Source organism: Leopardus geoffroyi, chromosome B3, assembly GCF_018350155.1.
Source record: "Leopardus geoffroyi isolate Oge1 chromosome B3, O.geoffroyi_Oge1_pat1.0, whole genome shotgun sequence".
In the NCBI taxonomy this organism is placed as follows: Eukaryota; Metazoa; Chordata; class Mammalia; order Carnivora; family Felidae; genus Leopardus; species Leopardus geoffroyi.
The window spans coordinates 46,424,505-46,445,044 of record NC_059337.1 but is presented as its reverse complement, the minus strand read 5'-3'; the positions used below and the strand labels follow the sequence as shown (position 1 = coordinate 46,445,044).

The following is a 20,540-nucleotide window of genomic DNA, read 5'->3' as shown; positions in this document are numbered from 1 at the left end:
TCCTCTACACAAGGGAACATTAGTTAGCACAGAGGAGAGTTTTTTCTGGGGTCACCTCCCAACGGGGCCCCCCTCAAAGGCATTCAGTCCCACATCTTTGCTTCTGTGTCATCCTCTTCTTGCACTGAGGTTAGAGCTTTTCTGCCCCCTTCAGCCATAGAAACGTTTACCCCACCAACTCTTTGACTTGAGGCACCAGCCATTTTGCTAAATTCAACAGAAAATGGGCCCTCCAGCTGCTCTCCACCTGGCAGAGCCCTTCTCTTTTTCTTTGTGCTTAGTCTGCAATTTGAAATACCACTGCCATGAACCAGCATCCCCTCTATCAGAGGGAGAGCTAGGCAACCGTGTGGGAGCCACCAACCCCTGACCTTTGACAGAATTTCCAAACACAACACATTAACCTAAATTGATTAATTTGGAACTATGACCTTGGCCCAAGAAGGTAAGAATACAAGACAAGATATTTGATTCTCAAAATGTATCAGGATTTTTAAAAAGCTTTTGTAAATCAACTTTTTTTGTATTAGATATAGTTAGATCTGGGCTTGCAAGGGGGTAGCAAGTGAGGTGGACACTGGGTAACATAACATGGTTAAATGTTAATTATTAATCAGCAGGCTTCCATGACAAAGTATCAATAGGCAATCTCGTCTTTTTAACTTCAGGAATTAGCAAGAAGACCTTGGACCCCGGATGAAACAGGAGAAATGGAAAGTCCCCTGTGTGTCTCTATTTTCTTGGTTTTGTGCGTCTTTATCCAATCAAGTGCCCATGGACAAAGCCTGGGACTAGGTAAGAGCCTGCTTTTTCTGTGGAAATGGGCATGGATTTTTCTTTCTTAAATGTCTGTCACAAAGAACATTTGTGAGACAAATTCACTGAGTGTTCTTGACGGTGTGGGACAGAACTTGATTCTATTAGTGGCATCACGGGTCACAGGGACATGTTGCCATTCATGCAGGACTGAAATTTTAGGAGATCTCTCTGGGGATAGAAGTCTAAAAGCACTTGCGGCTTGCACTGAATTCTCTCCCTCATGTCTGATTCAGAACCCGTCATGCCAAGACTTGGGTCTTGGGAGAATGATCTGAAAGAGTTTGGGATCTTCCCGAGAGTTAATTTGGCATCTAATTTGTGGTTGGGGAGTGCAGCTTGCAATGAAATGCTCCGTTTTGCTGAGGTTGCCTGATTGCTGGCTGTCTGAGGAGAGAGGAATTTGTAGAGTCCTGTTTCCGGTCAGGTCTAAAGAAGAGATAGCGTTGCATATTTTTTAGACTTCATGTTTTTCTGCCACAGTTTTACTCTGAGATGGAGAAATCCAACAGCAGTCACACTTGTTTGATTTATAAATTCATAAACTTGATTGATGGTCAAAGGTAGATCCAATTGCTTGACCAGGTAGGTGGATTCCAGGTTCCTGGCTAAACAGTATATTGGATCAATAAATGATGGATATGAAGGAAAGTGAACAGTTGGGCCAAATTAGACAGGTATTTGGGATTTTTGTGTGTGTGCTGGTTACTGGTCAGGAGCTACTCACTCTGAGGAAGAGACTTAGATTTTTCTTTCCTCAAAGACTAATCTTTGGAAGGAGCTCCAAAAACCTTGAGAATCAGGAATTTAGTAACCAGGAATATACCTGAAATTTCCAGAATCTTTTGTTTCCCCTATAAGAAAAAAGGCCGTTGATTATTTTATTATTATTTTGTATCCTACATCAATACTAATTGGTAGTATTATTACCACTTCCTGAGCATTTTCTGTGCCAAGCACTATGCTGATTATTTTGTATTCATCATCTCATGTGTAAAGCCATGTCCAAACACGACAATAATGATTTAGAGCCAGCCAGGCAAAATTGTTGATGATTTTCATTCCCTGGGTTGACAGGGATTTTGCTAAAGGGCCTGTCCTGACCTTCGGCCCAGAATGTTGTTTTTGTTTGTTTATTTTCTGTAGATCTAGAAAAGTGCCTGTATCATAACTGCTCAATGAACTTTCATAGTCGGAACCTGCATCCCAGAAGCCTCCCTTGTGTACCCCTTGAGCTTTAACGTAGAGTATTTTGCCTCTGGGGAACTTTTCATTAATGGAATCATAGAGCATGTGCACTTTTGCCTCTGGCTTTTTCACTCAACATCCTGGTGAGATTCATCCGGGGCACGTGTATGTGGCGGTGACTCGTTCATTCTGGTGGCAGCAGCATTCCTTTGGGTAAACATACCTCCCTTTGATCTTCCATTACGTTGTTATTGGCCCAGACTATATTCTAGTGGAGACTTGGAGGTTGGAAGGCATAGGTGCCAAGGAGGAGGCTGAAGGGCAGGACGCCCCCCCCCCCCCCAGGCTGCTGGGCATCCAGATTCCCTTCACCAGCTCTTGCGTCGCTCAGCTGCTGCTTTCCCGGGGTCTGGTTTGTCAAAAAGCTGAGGGAAGCAGCCATGATTAGCAGGAGGGTTCTTCCGGGAAAGGGATCAGAGTCAGGAGGCCTCCTGTTCCTTTGAGAGTAGAATCTCTGGGAAGAATTCTTCCTGAAAGGAACGAGACAGACAGATCTTGTGTGGATGAGGCTGGTGGGTCATCTTCCAAGGCATTGGCTGGAAGCAAGCACCCACAGTGGAGGCCTTGTCAGACAAGTACCTAGACTGGTGGCTCTCAACCAGAGGCAAAATTATCCTCCACAATGTCCAAAGACATCTTTGGTTGTCAGAGTTGAAGAGAGAGGGCTATTGGCATGTAGTGGGCAAAGGCCAGGGATGCTGCTAAATAAACATTCTACCATGCACATGACAGCTCCCACAACAGGTTATCCAGGGCAAAGTGTCCAGAATGGTTGAGGGTTGAGAAACCCTGGTCTATACCAAGCTCCCACTGTCACTAGTCATGGGCCAGGAAGTACTCCCCCGAGGACCCTTCCTCCTTAGCCCCACCCCTCCCAGCCTGCCTCTTTTTGTTTTTATTAATGACATTACTAATGGACCCACCAAGGTACTGTGTTCCCAGTATGTGCCAGATGTTACCCCATCCTCACCATGTGGTAGAGTGAGCCAGCACATAGGCGGCTTGCAGGGGTCCCATGGCTGTTCAGAGCAGAGCAGGGAGAAGCACCTAGAGCTCAATCTGACTGAGCCTACAGGCCTTTCTTTCTGTTGTCCTCATTCTCGATGATTTGACAGCCAGAGGCCCCTCAAAACCAATACTGCCCAGTTCCCACCCAGAAAGACAGATTGGGACAGCTGTTCCAATCTGTCAGCACCAAGGGGAACCAGGTATGGGTAGCCTCCTGACGCCCCCGGGACACGGACCTACCATCACTGTCATCCCCAGTCCTCACTGCCTGACCCCCAGACCCACCACACTGATGTTGCCATGAGAGCTAATAGTGCTCTCAAACGGAGGATCCTGCCTCTAGACCCCAGCAGCCCCCACGTTCCAGGTGTCCACCACCACTGCCTCCAGGGGCCTGCTCCTCCCTCCAGTCTCAGCCGCAACTTCCAAATACCAGAAGCAGCTGAAGCCCATCCATTCAGTGGCTCGTTCGCTTAACCCTGTGGCACAAGCATCTGCCATATACAAGGCAGTGCATGAATGCCGCAGTTCTCAAACTTCCTGGTCTCAGGGCATCATGACATCCTGAAAAATGCCTTAGGGGTCCAGAGAGCTTTTTTTTTTTTTTTTTTATGGAATACAGCTATCAGTATTTGCCATATTAGAGACCAAAACAGAGACATTTTTTAAAATGTTAATGCCGTTAAAAATAACGGCGAGCCAATCCCGTATCAATACATATCATATTATGAGAAATACCTTGTAGTTTGCAAACAATGACAATAAAAAGGGAGTGACATTGATTTACAAGAAATGTTGCAAATTTCTTTAATGTCTGGCGTCAGAGGAGAGGACTGGATTCTATTACCAGTTTTTGTGTTCAGTGCATTGTGGTGTATTGTTTTGTTTGGAGTACGTGAAGACAATTAGCCTCACCTATCAGCCATCCCCCTGGCCTCAGCCCACACACAGAACCACTGCGTTCCTGACGTGGACACTGCGTCCCGCCTTGCCCCGCCGGCCACTGTCCCCAACTCCCACCTAGAGCTGTCAAATCAGGGGTAGGCTGGGGGTGGGAGGTGGGAGCCACGTGCCCTGGAAGTCCACAATCAGGAGGTCATCCTTCATAGGGACAGTCATTACAATAGCAGAACCTGCTGAAAGTTGGTCCGTCTTTCATTTTATCACAATTCTAAATAATGTCAGTGGTAAAAAATAAACCTCCTACCCCCCAAAATAGTTTTTTGGTCAAAGTTGCAAATAACTTCTATGGTTACTGTTGAGTTTTATATATATGTTACCTTCAAAGGATCACACTTTTGTATTACTTATCCTTTAGTTAATATTACCTTCTCCATCGACGTTCATTTTGAGCGCTCCCAGTTACACGGTTGGCGCCTGACCTTCACGCATTCAGTGACGCGCTCACTGCAGGAGGAAGTGTATCACGGTTTCAAATCCCCCCAACTTGCCTTGATAATCTCATGCCTCCAGCCCCTGTGGGACTTATTGCATGTTCCTACATCTACACAGCAAATTCAGAATAAAAGATGATAGAGTGATTGTAAAAGCCAAGAAACAAAACCTCAAAACTTCAATTCTGTTACCCTAGGTGACCACTTAGAGTTTCTGTGTTTACAATTTAAAACAGTAAAACAGGGGCACCCGGGTAGCTCTGGGTTAAGCATCTGACTTCAGCTCTGGTCATGATCTTGTAGCTCGTGGGTTCACGCTCAGCCTCGGACTCTACACTGACAGCACAAAGTCTGCTTCAGATTCTCCATCCCCCTCTCTCTCTGCCCCTAAGCTCCTCTACACCCCAATCTCTCTCTCTCTCAAAAAAAATAAACATTTAAAAAATCAAAATGAAACAGTAAAATACATATTACAGTGAACTGTGAGGTGTAATACAGTTGGCCCTTGAACACCATGTGAGTTAGGGGCACCGACACCCTGTGTGGTTGAAAACCCACATACAATAGGGTGCCTGGGTGGCTCAGTCAGTCAAGCATCCAACTTTGGCTCAGGTCATGATCTCTAGGTTTGTGGGCTCAAGCCCCACGTCAGGCTCTGTGCTGACAGCTCAGAGCCTGGAGCCTGCTTTGGATTCTGTGTCTCCCTCTCTCTCTGCCCCTCTCCTGCTAGAGCACTCTCTCTCTCTCTCAGAAATAAACATTTAAAAAAATTTTTTTTAAATAAAATCCACATATAATTTTTGACTCCCCTAAAACTTAACTACAGCCTACTGTTGACTGGAAGCCTTACCAATAACATAAACAGTCAATTAACACATATTTTGCATGTCATATATGTATTAGATACCGTATTCTTACAATAAAGTAAGCTAGTGAAAAGAAAAAACGTTACTAAGAAAATAAGGAAGAGAAAATGAATTACAATACTGTCCTGTATTTATGGGGGAAAAATCTATGTACATTTGCACCCACACAGTTCAAACCTCTGTTGTTCAAAAGTCAACCATATTTTGTTTGGTAAGTAAAAATTTTAGTTCTTACAGGGAATACTTTTAATGCATTTGATTATTAAAGTGGCAATATACTCTTCCTCCTAAATTGTTCATTGCTCTAAAACTAAAGAACAAATCAAGAAAATAGCAATTCCTTATTTTTGAAATATTCCTGAAAATAATTCTGTCTTACAGAGCAGAAGCATATTAAAATGATCTGTTCTGGGTATCAGATACATGAAGTACCTGAGTCTAATAAAGGAGATAAGATGTGTATATAACATTTTCTCACAAGAACATGGAATGTGCTGAGTACCAGCAGGGAGGAGTACAATAGATTGAATGCTTGTATTCCCCCCATATTTGTGTTGAAATCCTAACCCCAATGTGATGGTATTATATGTGGCCTCTGTTCGTAAGGGTGGAGGCCTCTGAATGGGATTAGCATCCTTATAAAAGGGATTCCAGACAGCTTGCTCTTTTTCCAACATATGAGGAAACGAGGAAGCAGACTCTCGCCAGAACCTGACCGTGCTGGCACCCAGATCTCATACTTGCAGCCTCCAGAACTGTGGGATACAAGTTTCTGTTGGTTACAAGCCACCCAGTCTATGGCAGTTTGTTAGAGAAGCCCAAACTGACGAAGACAAGGGGCAGGTAGAGATGCAGAAGACACACACTTCCACGTGTAGGGCAAGGGAAAGCTCTGGGGAGACCCGCAGCACTTGAGCAGGGTCTTGCAGGGGGGAATCTTAGACCAAAGAAAAGGAGGCTTTCCTTGTGCATAAGCAAAGGTACAGAGCCAATAAAGTCCATGTGTTTTTCAAGCCCAAACACCTCCCCAAAACAGGCCTTGTGGGATGAAGAAAAAAAAAAGCAAACTGTAGGTAGGAGTTGACCGCAGCATTGGGTCACAACTGCCGACAACGGGAAACAACCAGAATGCCTAACAATATACCATCCAGCTAGCACCAAATCCATCTTTAAACAAGCATTGTCTCAAATACCTACTAAAGTACTAAAAGTTCCAGGAACTTTGGGGGATCATAAAGATGGAATGCACAAATATAAGGCTTAATGCTGGCCCTTGGGTGCTCATAGTACAACATGAGGGATCTTAACCTGGCATGATGTTTCTGAGAGTCTGGAGGTCTCCTCAGATGGCACCCAAGGCCATGTCTCTGTGCCCTTTGAGTTGGGGAGAGAGGTCATAACTGACAGATTATCAAAGGGAACTGTGACCTCCAAAAAGTTAAACAACAACTGGTCTTGAGGCTTTTAAAAACAAGTACAAGGAGGGGCGCCTGGGTGGCTCAGTCTGTTAAGCATTCGATTGTTGGTTTCAGCTCGGGCCATGATCTCACAGTTTCGTGAGTTCGAGCCCCGCATTGGGCTCAGTGCTAACAGTGCAGAGTCTGCTTGGGATTCTCTCTGTCTCCCTCTCTCTGTGCCTCTCCCCAACTCATGCTCTCTCTGCCTCTCTCAAAATAAATAAACAAACTTAAAAAAGTAAAAATAAAAAAATAAGTACGAGGAAATTCTGTAGGCAATAAAGTGGAGGAAAAAACAGGATTGAATAACGTACATATTAATCACAACTGAAAAAACTACATACATGCATATTGCCAGTGATTTGAAGTATATTTAAAGATATATATATAAAGAATTTAAGGCTATTGAGTAAGTGTTTTTAAATTATTTATAAGTAAAAGAAAAAAATGTTTAAAAAATCCTGGGGGTGCTGGGTGGCTCATTCGGTTGAGCATCCAATTCTTGATTTTGGCTGAAGTCATGACCTCATGGTTTATGAAATCAAACCCTACATCGGACCCTGCGGCTGGTGGTTCAGGGCCTGCTTGGGATTCTCTCTCTCTCTGCCCTCTGCAGGCTCTCTCTCTCAGAATAAATAAATAAATAAACATTGTTTTTTAATCCTGATTACCTGCAGTTAGATTGGTCTTGGATTTGTTGTCCCAAGAGGGCCACTGGGAAAAGCCACACCTTGTATGATGCCTTCAGACCTGCCACCTCCACTATCATAGGCTCAGGCCCAGAATAATTCCCCCCCCAGTGGGATGTACAAATCCCTGACAGGCCTCAACAATTGCAGGGAAGGTCACTGTGAGTAATGTTGCAGGTGATATCCAGAGATGGAGCTCGTTCATTGGGAGTGTCCAGGGAACAGGAATCCACAGGCCAGCCACTAGCATGCTAGTGAGACTCTATCTTCTCTCTGCTAAAGGGCAGATCCTATCCACTGCCAGATGTCCTGGCCCAGCCCCTCGAGTCCTCCTGAGGGTAACACATCCAGAGAGGACAAGCCTGAGGTAAAAGGACAGCAGTCTGTCTTCCACGCTGCTTGTCTTTCACAGGGGACCCAGGACCTGAGTCCTTATTCTTTAATTCTGGGTCGGGTGAATGGTACATTTTCAAAAAGAAACTGATTATTGAAGGAAGTGGGCCTTGGAACAGACTCTAGCACTTGAATAACCAAGTGAGTAATCCAGCCAAAGCCAACTGGCCAGTACGGAGATCCCTGCGGCAACCTCCTCCCTCTTTGTTTCCCCCCACCAGCTGCCACAGTGCTGGGTCCTCACAGGCAGGTCATCAGGGAGGGGACAGGAGGGCGGGGGCTGGTCTACACACAGGACTGAGCAGTCCCGGTTACACTGCCCATGGGAACGGGGCCACGCTGACCTCAGCCTGGGGTGTCCCTCACCTCCACAGGATCCATGCTGGGCAGAGGGCACAGCCATTTGCACAGCCAGGAAGGAGGGTGGTTATGCTAGGTTTCCCAGGATGGTGTCCATTTTAGAGAGGGACCCTTTCAGCTGGGGATTGAGGTCCAGCCCCCTAGGGAAAGGGGCTGGCCAGGGCCAGGCAGGACACCTGGATCCCTGACAAGCAGGCTAGGGGTCGTGGCTGGACTTCAGCCCCAGTGTGGAAACCAGAATAATGGGAGGGAGCCCAACCAGTGCTGCAGGGAGGGGAGCTCACACTCAGGCACCAACCTAGGGCAAGGAGACAAACTCCAGTGGCTCCTCCACACTGAAAGATTGGGGGTGCTAGCCACGCTTGTCAAGAGCAGGTGCAGTTCATAGACGCAGCCACAAGGTAGCACAGTGAAGACCTAACTGTTTCAGGGTTTCAGGAGGGGATTTCAGGTTTGGGAGAATCGGAGTTTCTGGATGACTCTGGAAAACTCAGGGCTGTTGGCTAACCTCCCTTTCCTCTCTGTTTAGGACTCTATTTCCAGAAACACTGGTAGTTTTGATCTTCCCACAATGGTGCTTTAGGGGGACGGGTGGGGAGGAGTGAGGAGAAAATCAAGTGGCTCAAAGGGGAGGCCTCCTCGTCTGTCCAGAGCATTTTCACCTCCACATCCACAAGTTCACCAGGGCTCTGGTGAACTACCTGTGGCACTATTTCATGAAGAGTTGTGTGGCCATTAAGAATATTTCTGATGAGGGGTGCCTGGGTGGCTCGGTCGGTTGAGTGTCCGACCTCGGCTCAGGTCATGATCTCGCGGTCCATGAGTTCGAGCCCTGCGTCGGGCTCTGTGCTGACACCTCAGAGCCTGGAGCCTGTTTCGGATTCTGTGTCTCCCTCTTTCTCTGCCCCTCCCCTGTTCATGCTCTGTCTCTCTCTGTCTCAAAAATAAATAAAGGTTAAAAAAAAAAAAAAAAGAATATTTCTGATGAAGGGATGCCTGGGTGGCTCTGTCGGTTGAATGTCCAACACTTGATTTCAGCTCAGGTCATGATCTCAGGGTCATGAGATAGATAGAGCCCGTGTCAGGCTCCATGTTGGAGCCTGCTTGGGATTCTCTCTTTCTCTTTCTTTCTCTCCCTCTGTCTTTCTCTCTCTCCCCCTCTGCCTCTCTCCAATGTTCACACTCTCTCCTGCTCTCTAAAAAAAATAAAAATAGTTCCGATGAAGATACGGAAGTGGCAACACTGAATAGTATTTACGGTATTCATATTAAGCAGGGAAAAGTCAGTATACCTAGTTGTGTGTGTCCTGTGATTACAACACTAAAAATATGTGTATGTGAGGAAAAGAATGCTACTAGAAAATGTACAAGAATGTTTATACTTCAGTTGAATTTATACCTAAATTTTTGTTTCTTCCTAATTTTTTACAATGTTATAGTGTGTGTATATATATATATATGTAGTACATTTACTTTAATGACTGGAATCATTTTAAAAATAAATTCATAGCAAAATGATAAAATGGATTTGACCAGATTGGTTTAGTGGTTTAGAATCTTTTTAAATTTATTTATTTATTTATTTATTTATTTATTTATTTATTTAAATCTCTTTATTTAAATAAATTTAAATTTATTAAACAAGTAAATCTTATTAAAATAAGATTTCTGGACCCCCATCTGCAATTTCTAATTCAGTGGGGACTGGGGCAGACCCGAGAATTTGCATTTCTAACATGTTTCCAAGTGCTGTTGCTGGTCTGAGACAATGTCTGGGGAACCACTAGTAAAACAAAAAAAGCTAGTCAATGGCAAAACAACACTTGAACCCAAGTGTCCAGACTTTCAGACTCAGGGCTCTTCCTACAGAAATAACGCAGGCCTCTGGGGCAAACCTGGCTTCTTTTCCAAGTTTTCTGGTAGGGAAGGGGGTGGGATCAACATTGATTGATCCTGGATTTTGACCTCCCTCAGGGATAGCGATAGCCCAAATAATACAAAACCTCATGATATTCATCCAATTTATTCCTCTGAAATAAAATATGGGCATGTCAAAAAGAAAGTGATTCTTGAAGAAAAATCCCCAGCTGATACTTACTTGTAATTAGTGGGAAAATACTAGTTGCAATAGCTAATTAACCATACACAGTGAACCCCTCCTTGGCAGGCCTGAAAATAGGATCAAGAACATTCTTTTCAGATGAGCCGGGCATTTCCCAAAGCTGGGCAGAGCTGTGGATTCTCAGTTGACTAGGGCTGGCCTTTCTGATTGCGAAAAACTTTCCGGTGACAAATGTTCCAGCTTCCTTGTCCTCAGAGAATCCAAAATAGTGAAAACAACATAACTGCTTTATACTGAAACAATAACAAGATCAATAGCAGCATGTTATAACACTTATTAACCACCTACTGTGTGCCAGGCCCCACTGTCAGTACAAAACTGCATCCCTGAAGTTACAAAAATGAAAAAGCATGTTTCATTTCATCAAGGAGGTTTCCAACTGACGGGGTCTCTGGCTCCCTACGTGTGTGTGTGTGTGTGTGTGTGTGTGTAAAGATTGGGAGAAACACAATTTCAGTACAATGTGATAAGTACACAAATAACATTATGTATAAAACACCACAAGCCCATGAGGCAGGAGAGGTTGGGTGGGAAGATAGAGGAAGGGATATTTGGGTTGAGTTTTGAAGGAAAAGATGTGGAAGGATGTTGTAAGCAGAAGAAAAAGCATAAAGCAATCTTGGAGACTTGAAAAATGATAATGAAATTGGGAATCCCTGAGGTCCTTGGCTGTGGCTGGGGTAGGAAGGGGGCAGGAAGGGGGCACGTAAAAGAAATGGCCAGAGGTGAGGACATCCAAGACCATGCTAAGGAGTTTGGTCCTTACCCTGGAGCACTAGGGCCACCACTGAAGCTGGTGTTTGAAAAAAGAGAAATAAGGCTGCAGGCTGCTTTTTTTTTTTTTTTTTTTTTTGCTGAGTGGATGGTTTTATCCCTCAGCCTGAGACCGTGGCCTCTCTGTGGTGGAAGCAATGGTATCCTGAGGAAAAGACAGGAGTGGGCTCAGAAGCCACCAGCTCTGCTACATTACCTGACAGGCACCCACAAACACTCAGATCTTCCTCCCAGGCAGGCCCCAGCCTCAGGCAAGTGTCTTTGAAGTTTTTGTGTTAAGTGCCATTCCTAAGTGGGAGGAATTTACACCAATGAAATGAGACGGAACACATAATAGAACCTTGAAAAGGAATCTTCCGTGTAATAGAAGCTTGAATAGGAATCTTCCGTGTAAAAAGTACTGTATTCTAAGTCCAGAAAGAGAGTCATTCGGAAATTCCACGTTGTACTAGCTTATAGACCCAGAGCAGTTTCAACTTGAAAAACTCATTCCCCACCCACATGATACTGCTTGCTTCTTACAACATCTCTATAAAGAATGTTTCCTGGGCAGGTATCAGTATGCCCAATTTAGAGATGTAAAAGCTCACCAACCAAAGACCATCAGGAGCACACTTGAAGTCAAATGAGAGGCTTATTTACCTTACTGCAGCAAGAAAGAACACACCCAGAGAAACCCTGGGGTATCCCAATGTGAGATGTCGAGGGGAGCTTCTTAGAAGATTGGGATTTGCTGGCTGAAACCAAGAAGTGGGGGATGCAGGGGGAATTCTGGATTGAAATCTGTCAAAGGGATAGTGGGCAACTCAATGACCATGCATCTTCATAATTTGATAATCAATTAGTTATTGTTAACTCACTATTGCACAATTCAGTCAAGAATGATCTAGGCAGGAAGGTGAAGGTGGGGCTAGTGATCGAAATGCTACAAGAGCAACATTCAGTGCTGTTAGTCCAAAGAGGGGAACGTGTAGTCACGTTTTCAGTTTCAATGTGGCCTCCTCTCTGTCTTGCCACAAACACAGACATAGAAAGTCCTGGCGGCACTTTGTATCTATTCTGTGGGCCTTTGGGCGGCACTTTGTATCTATTCTATGTTCAGTTGGGAACTTCAGGATCTGGCTGCCCACAGGGCTGGCTTTTGGTGCTGTTGTGTTTTGTTCTCGTGTTCTCATGCCCCAAGAAACCAAGGAATGTTCCACTGCACCAGCTGCACAGACCCTTTGGGTGGCTGCGTCCACCATCTGTGCCTCTGACTTCCCGTGAGTGTCATGCAGGGTCCCTTCCAGCACTGACACCCTGGGTGTCACCAGGACTCATCGAGAGGTCGCTGCAGTGCCCTGAGACCTTCGATGTCTGCCTCATCTGATGTCAGCCATTTAAAGGTTAATGGGAGAGAAAACTATGAAAGCCAAGTTCTGTCCACTTTAAACATGAGACATTGCCCCCTGCCTTAACCCTAGTGTGACTCAATTGCCTGGAGCGAATCAAAGATTCCCAAACACCGGGAGGACAAAAGCACAATTCTGTAAGAACAATCCAAACAGTAAATGACCGTCAGACCATTTCTTTCCCAATGTGTTTCCTACAGGGTCAGACATGCATGTGGGCTTGCCTGAAGGGCAAGGGGCAGGAGAAGCCTCCCAAGGCCCCTGGGAGTCTCACTGATGCACATTTCTGGTGGTCCCAGCGTCCCCCACAGAGCCCAAATGGGTATCTTGGCCTTCAGAAGTACCCTACTATAGATGTGAGTGCCATGGGAGCCTGGGACGCATGCCAAGCCTCTCTGGGCCTGACCACTTCTGACCAAAAACTTACCCTCCCCACACTCACTATGAGTGAAAGCCCCCCCCTCAGAGGCCCAGGAGGAAACTGTGCCTGGACAAAGTCCTGGTCCCTCTTATCTCAGCTTCTTTCACAGCTCCTGGTTCCCCAAAGTCAAGCTCACAAACCAGGTGCAACCACAAACCCAGGCAGCCCGAAGAAAGGAGAGGCCCCACGATTCCAAGACTGAAAATTCTGGGCCAATTTAAGGTAATCGAGGGTACTTTTAAAAAGCTAACATGTTTTTATTCACCCAAGAATCCTCTATGTACAGAACTGCTTTCACAAACTGAGCTGGGCTCTTCAAGACCTCTCTGAGGCTTGGTGATACCACAAGAACATCTGAGAAATCTCCGTTCACAAGATGCTCCCTGCTTCCTACAACATGGGCCTTGCCATTATTCCACGACCAGGTCCTCTTGGCGTGTAACTGTTCATGCCCTGGCCTCCCCACTCATGCCACACAGAGAGGCTCCTGCCCCTGAGATTCACGATAAGGATGGGTGATGTTGAATAGGAAAGATCTGGAGGAAAGACTCATGAGGGAGGGTGGGGGGTCAGCCTGTCCGCTTGCCCCAGAAAATACCCCGAATGACCCATTCAAGCAGAGAAGGCCATACTCAAAGGATGATGTCTGGGGCATGGATTTATTCCCAGATTTAGCCACACACCGGCTCTGTGCCTGGCCTGTGCTAGGACTCCCACAAAGTCAACATTTGTCCAGTCCACTAGTGCTGTAGCTGCCACGACAAAGGGCTCAAACCACAGAAATTTCTTTTCTCACAGTTCTGGAGGTCAGAAGTCTGATCAAGGTGTTAGCAGAGTTGGCTCCTTCTGAGGCTTCTCTCCTTGGTTGGTATTTGCCTGTCCCTTCTTTATCTTCACGTAGTCTCCCTCTGTACATGTCTGTCCTAATCTTCTTTTTTATAAATCATGTGGAATTAAGGCCCACGCTGGTGACCTCAATGAACCTTAATTACCTCTTTAAAGACCCTGTCTCCAAAGACGGTCACATTGGGACATACGCAGAGGGTTAGAACTTTGACATATGAATTTGGGGAAGGGTGGGGGACACAACTGAGCCCAGAACATCCAGCCAGCACTTTCAAGACCCTGCTCTGACCTGGGCCCCGAGCCAGGCACTGGGGACACTGTAGACATGTCACTGTTCTATTTGAGCTTCAGCTACCCCCGGGGGCTTCAGGGTTATAAAAAGAGGTTTATAAATATACATGAGATTGAAAAGTGAGTAGTAAGTCTGCATGCTCTGAATCAGGCCCAAACAGGGGAGCCTTTGCTGTGGGGGTGCAGGAAGCCGTGGCCCAGCTGAGAGGCCCAGGAGCCAGCTGGCAGCTGGCGGGGGGAGGGGGCGCAGCCTCTTTCAACAGCATGATTAAGACTTTCTGGCAGCACGAGCAATAACTGGCAGGAAACCAAGAAGGAGCCATTTATCTGGCTCATATTGCGGGTAAGTGATAAAACTTACCCTCTGGCGTGGTGCCTGAAAGACCCATCATCTTTGCTGGAGTGTGCTCAATGTGAGCCCGTACAATGGCTCTCTCTGGCTTTGAGAGGCCGTTTTCCCACACAAGCTGTCTTCAGCCAGGCTGTTTCCTAGACTGGTCCTGGCCTCAGCCAAGGAGAAAGGACCTAAGGTCAGCTGCCATTTTGTCCTGGGTGCCTGCCTCCCTTGGTCTTCACCCCCTGCAGACCCAAAGGAAAAGTGGATGGTCGACCACCCAGGGACGAGGCAGGACTGAGAAGATAAACACTGAGCTTCGTCTTCCTATCTGGGCACTGGCTCCTGGTAGAGGCAGAAAACAAACCATCCACTCCTGAGGGAGACTCTGGGTAACAAAAGAGAACTGGATTTGGAGTCTAAGAGCCTGGGTCTCAGTCCCAACTACGTCACTTACCAGCAGGTAGCCTTGGGCAAATCACCGTGGTCTCTAGGCCTCTGCTAGTGAGCAGGGGTGATTGTTACAGACCCCATAGAGTTGTTGGGAGGATGGAATGGGGTCACATGGGGAAAGCACTTCACAACTATGTATTGTGAGCCATAAACAAATATTTGTAAGCATCTACCATTTACTAAGTCATCTGACCATTATAATACTCACCTGATTCATGCACTACCCCCAACATTTTTCCCACTTTTTAAAAAAAGTTTTTTTTAACGTTTATTTTTGAGAGACAGAGAGAGACAGAGCACGAGCAGGAGAGAGCAGAGAGAGGGGGACACAAAATCTAAAGATGGCTCCAGGCTCCAAACTATCAGCACAGAGCCCGATGTGGGGCTCAAACTTATGAACCATGCATGAGATCATGACCTGAGCCAAAGTCAGACGCTTAACCTACTGAGCTACCCAGGCGCCCCTCTCTCCCACTTTTTATTAAAAAAGCATTCAAGTACAGAAAAAGTTGAAAAGATAGTACAATGAGTTACTGTATTCCTTCTAGATAGGTTCAATAATTGTTAACATTTTAGTATATTTGCTTTATCTCTCTATATATGTATATTTATATTTGTGTATGGATTGCAGAACCATTTAATTCTCTCTCTATATATATGTGTGTGTGTGTGTATGAATATATGTATCTTATCCCTCTCTCTCTCTCTCTATATATATATATATATACACTCTCTATCTATATATATACATATATGTGCGTGTGTGTGTGAATACATGTATCTTATCCCTCTCTCTCTCATTCATATATATATATATATATATATATATATATATGTATATATATATATATATATATATATGCCAACCCTTCCATGGCACTTGGCTCACCGCTCTTTCATTATCTGCCAACATATCTCTCTTTCCACCACACTATGAGCCCCTCAAGGCAGAGTCAAGTCTTAGTCACCACTGTATCCCCAGGACCCACACAGGCTTGGCATGGAGTAGGCTCATGGCAAATGACCATTGAGTATATGCCTCCCCATCAAGGGGCTAAGTAACATACATTTAAAAAAGATTTTTTTAATGTTTATTCATCTTTGAGAGAGAGAGAGAGAGAGAGACAGAGACAGAGTGTGAGTGGGCGAGGGGCAGAGGGAGAAGGAGACATAGAATCTGAAGTAGGCTCCAGGCTCTGAACTGTCAGCGCAGAGCCCAAAGTGGGATGCGAACCCATGAACCATGAGATCATGACCTGAGCTGAAATCGGATGCTCAATCGACTGAGGCGCCCAGGCACCCCCATCTTTTTTAAATCAATGAGTTTTAAGTCATTTCATTCAGCAAGCTCCACATCCCTGCTGGAGATAATGGAAAACATCCCAGAGGTACAGGAAAACCACCTCAGATCCTGCCCTACTTCCCCAGCTAAAAATACAGGAACTCTGAAGTCATTCGGGGCTCTTGATTAGAAGCTGCAGTCAACATCTATGACAGAGCTATCGATTGGCAGGGAAGGAATGATCCCCAGACCATAGCCTACTCTGAAAAGTACACACGTAGGGACACATGGAAGCTGGCTCTGCTCCCATTATGGATCTTACAGAAGTGATTATTCTAAGTCCTTTGGGTTTCCACAGAACCAGGAAACCGCTTTCAGGCTAGTGAGAGTGGGGAGAGGGCATGCACATCACGTGTGTGTCGTCTTCTTGCCTGTAAATTTCCCACAATGTTGGCTACCTTAATGGGAGTTTAAGCTTCCCCCAACTTCAGATGTTGCTCTCTAAAGCAAAGCTTCTCAAACTTTAATGTGCATACGAATCATCTGGGGAGCTTACTAAAATGAATGTTGTGTTTCAGTACATCTGGGATAGGCTCCAAGATCTTGCATTTCTAATAAGCGTCCAGGTCATGCCAGTGCAGCTGGTCCCCAAACCACACTTTGAGAAGGAAAGTTTTAAAGAACATAAAATAGCTCCTCATTTGCTCAGTGATTTAGTATTTAGCACCTACGACTCAATATAAGGCAGCGTGCTTGCACTGGAGGCACAGGGAAATGAAAAGAAATATAAAGACAAATAAGACATAATTCTTCACCTCAGATCAGCTGGATATGCCTAATTACTGTGTCGAGCATTTTGCTTCATTTGGCTTAATTCTTACAACAATCTATAACCTATAAATTGTGTGTTGTTATTCTCCTTTCACACGTGAGGAACCCAGAGGACATACAGCCTAATTGCTTTGTCCAAACGAGGAAAAGGATACAAGGAGATTTGAACTGAGCTCTACTTGACTCCAAGGCCTGTCTCTTTCCCCCACTCAACCTTCTGACAGCTGGTCTTGAACTTCTCATCGAGTCCTCAGACTTGATGGTAGGCGGGCAGGGAGAGCCCTGCTACAGCAGACTGGCAGTAGCCCTGAGGGAGAGAAGGGGGGCAGTATGGGACAGGGGGTCCTGAATAACGACCAGCGGGGGGCAGGGATTAGAACCCGGCAGTTTGCTCTCGAGTCTTCTACCTCTTCTAGGTAATACATTGTCCTAACGTGGTGGATCGGACACCCCCACTGGCAAAACTTTAGCCATGAATTATGGCATGAGCTTTGTCACCAAATGGCTGTGTGACTTTGGATAAATCACTGCCCTCACCTGGACTCAGAGTTGGGTGCTCTGTAGGTTCTTTCCTCTCTAACAAAAGTCATCCAGCTTCCCTTTTTGCTATGTTCCCACTTGAGGTTCCCTCAGCTCCAAACTGTTAGCTCAGGACCAGCAGTTTCTGGAGCTAACCCTGCAGTCTTCTTCCTCTTCTCCTTCCTAATCTCACACATGTTACCAAGTGCATACCTTGCCCCGGACCCTGTGCCCAGGGCTGGGGAGGCAAAGGCAACAGGATACACTCCCTCTCTCAAAGAGGAGACCCAAATTAGACCTAAGATATGGAGCAGAGTGGCCTCCCTCAGGCCCCTGGCATGCAGTGCAGAGCATCTAACTCAGCAAGGGTGGGCAGCTGCCCCGAACACCAAGACTTCCCCAGGATAGTCCACTTTATCCCCCAGCAACCCCCTGAGGTGAGTGCTATTATTGTCCCCATTATAAAGATAAGAAAAAGGAGACTTACAGAAGTCACGTGACTGGCCCAGAGTCACACACTTAGTAGGGATTAAGTAAACTGATGTGCACAAAAACACTTTCCAGAGCATCCGGCAAGTAGTAAATGAAGGGGAACTAAAATGCCTCTTGTAAATGGCAGAGCAGGGAGTAGAAGCCAGTTATCCTTCTCAGACACGCCACAAATGGGCAAGTTAGAGCAACAACTTCCCTTGAGAACAAAGACCAGGCTCCTCACTGGCCACGTGTGGTGAGAAAACTGCTGGAGAGAGGCAAATGAACCCTTGAGAAAGAGCCTGAGAGGCTCCGGAGCACACGAGAGGGGGCGCTGCATGCACCATGGAGGTGGCAGCGGTCAGGCACGCTGGGGAGGCTGTGGCGGGCAGAGGCAGCCCCAGGGCCCTTTGTCCTTCCTAGATGGCTGCTCAGCCCAGCCCAGCTGCTCCACGTTTCGGCTGTCACGCTCCCCATTTGGGTAATGGAGTGTTATGAAGCATGTTGGAGGCCATCAATTTGTGCTTAACTGCGTGTTCATTGGGTTGAATTTCCAGGGATGCTCCATTCAGATCCACAGCGGAGGTAAATCTTGCTCCTTCTCATTCGACGGCATAGAATTAAGATGCCGCCCAACATCTTCTCCCAAAGAAATTGAGATTTATGGGTCACTGTCAATACCAACACATGTTGGCCATTATTTGTATGTCTCCTCGCTCCTCGGGACTGATTGCTATTTACTCTGAAAGATAAATGTGGCTTTGTAATCCATGAGGGTTGCTGGGAAGGATAGGTTTTAAAGTACATTTGTTTCTTCCCTTGGAGACTTTTTCATCCCACTTCCTTCTGTTTTGTCTGGTGGTGTAAGCCCCACCCTGCCCCCACCCCTTGGATACTCTGATGTATCTGAGGCTCCAGAACAGACACCAGAGGAGCTGGTGTTGGTGCCAGTGTGACAATACAAGACACTTAGCACCTTCATAGCAAAACGACTACTGTCTTGTGGGGTGACACCACAAATACATGATCAGGTGCCAGATACCAACGAGCCTGCTTGAGGAGCAGTAGGTAAGCCCCTCTTGAACACTTGTGGCCTTCTGTGTTGCTGGATGGGCTGTGGAAACTGAGGCAGGAACGGACTCACGAACTCACTTAAGTCATGGTTTTGACAGTAATTCTCAAACTGGAGCCTGCATCCGAGTTGCCAGGAGAGTTTGTTCAAACAGATGTCTGGGCCTCGTTCCAGACCTCCTGATTCAGTAGGCCTAGGGCAGAGCCCGGGAATTTGCATTTCTAATGAGGTCCCAGGTGATGCTAACACTGAGACTGGTCCTGGATCCCCGCTGCAGAACTGCCTTAGAACAAGAGGGAGAAGTATTTCAGGCCGTGAGTGGGAGAGAGGAGGCTGTTGGCAGTGTTTGGCACTCTGGGTAAAGAATAGCAACATCTAAAGAGGAATTTTTATCGTTTTGCTGGGCAATGTGTGATTTAAATCCTTTTCTATGAAGTCTTCAGTTAAAGGTCAATTTCCATTAATAAGCTGTCAATTTGAATCTATTCTGGAAAGGCATTGAAGTGCTAATGAGTCTGGGACCACCCAGGCTACCCATTGGTGGTGTGCTGTACCTAGATTACTAGGAAGGTCATGGTCTGCCTACTGGGAAGTTTTCATAACTTTATTGGGTGACATTTATGAGGAGATCCCTGGTGTTAATAACAGAGCCCTTGGTGCTGGATCCCACAAAATGGTCCCTAAGAGATTTTTCCTGCAATAGTCAGGATTTACAGGTGAAAGTAGACCCCAGGCAATAAAGGCACATAGTCTAAACACTCAGAGAATTCCATGTTGAATATTAGAAGGCTGTTGGAGGCAGATGATAGCCTTTTCTGTGCACCAGAGATCACACGTTGTAAGTCATAGGGCTGCAGTTGCCCCAGGAAATGTACTAGGATGAATCAATGTGCACTGAAGCTAGACAGACCCAAGCCATCCCCATCAGAGTCCAGTGGGCTGGGCGGGTCATCACTTGGGACTCATTACCTGGAGGCAGGCATTCCCAGAGCAATCAAAGGTCCTGATTCTCACAGGATTGGGAGGCTGGTAGTAAGGCAGGTGGTATGGTGGGGTGGAAGAAGATCAACCTATTTGAAGATATGAAAAAGGTAGGCAAGAATATCCCATGATTGTATTAGTTGGGACTTTGGATCACAAGGACAGAAATCTAACTCAAATTAACTTAAGGAAAAAGGAGGATTTATTTACTCACATAACAGGAATGTCCAAAATACAGGCTTCAGGTACAGCTGGATTTGTGCCTCTAATAAAGTCACCATGTCTCTCAATTCTCTCTTCCTCCTCCTCTTCTTCCCCCACTCTCTGTCTTTCTCTTTCTTCCTTTATCTCCCTCCCTCTATGTTGACACTTGGGAGTCCCACATCTCTTTGCTCCTTAGAGCTTACAATTCCAGAGAGATTATATCTTACCATAGACCTCTGGCAAACATTCCAGAAAGAACTCTGCTTGGCTGGGTGCTCACCCCTAAATACATAAATATGGCCAGAAGGATGGGATCT

At 45.9% G+C, this 20,540-nt stretch overlaps 1 protein-coding gene across 1 annotated transcript in view; it reads left to right on the top strand.

Moving 5' to 3' along the window:
- LIPC (lipase C, hepatic type) overlaps nucleotides 1–20,540 on the top strand; it is a 160,567-nt gene that overhangs the window by 20,284 nt on the left and 119,743 nt on the right. The window contains exon 2 of the mRNA XM_045449601.1: nucleotides 669–795. Coding sequence (XP_045305557.1) covers nucleotides 711–795 — 85 coding nt within the window. The 5' untranslated portion in view covers nucleotides 669–710. The remainder of the gene's footprint in view (nucleotides 1–668; nucleotides 796–20,540) is intronic.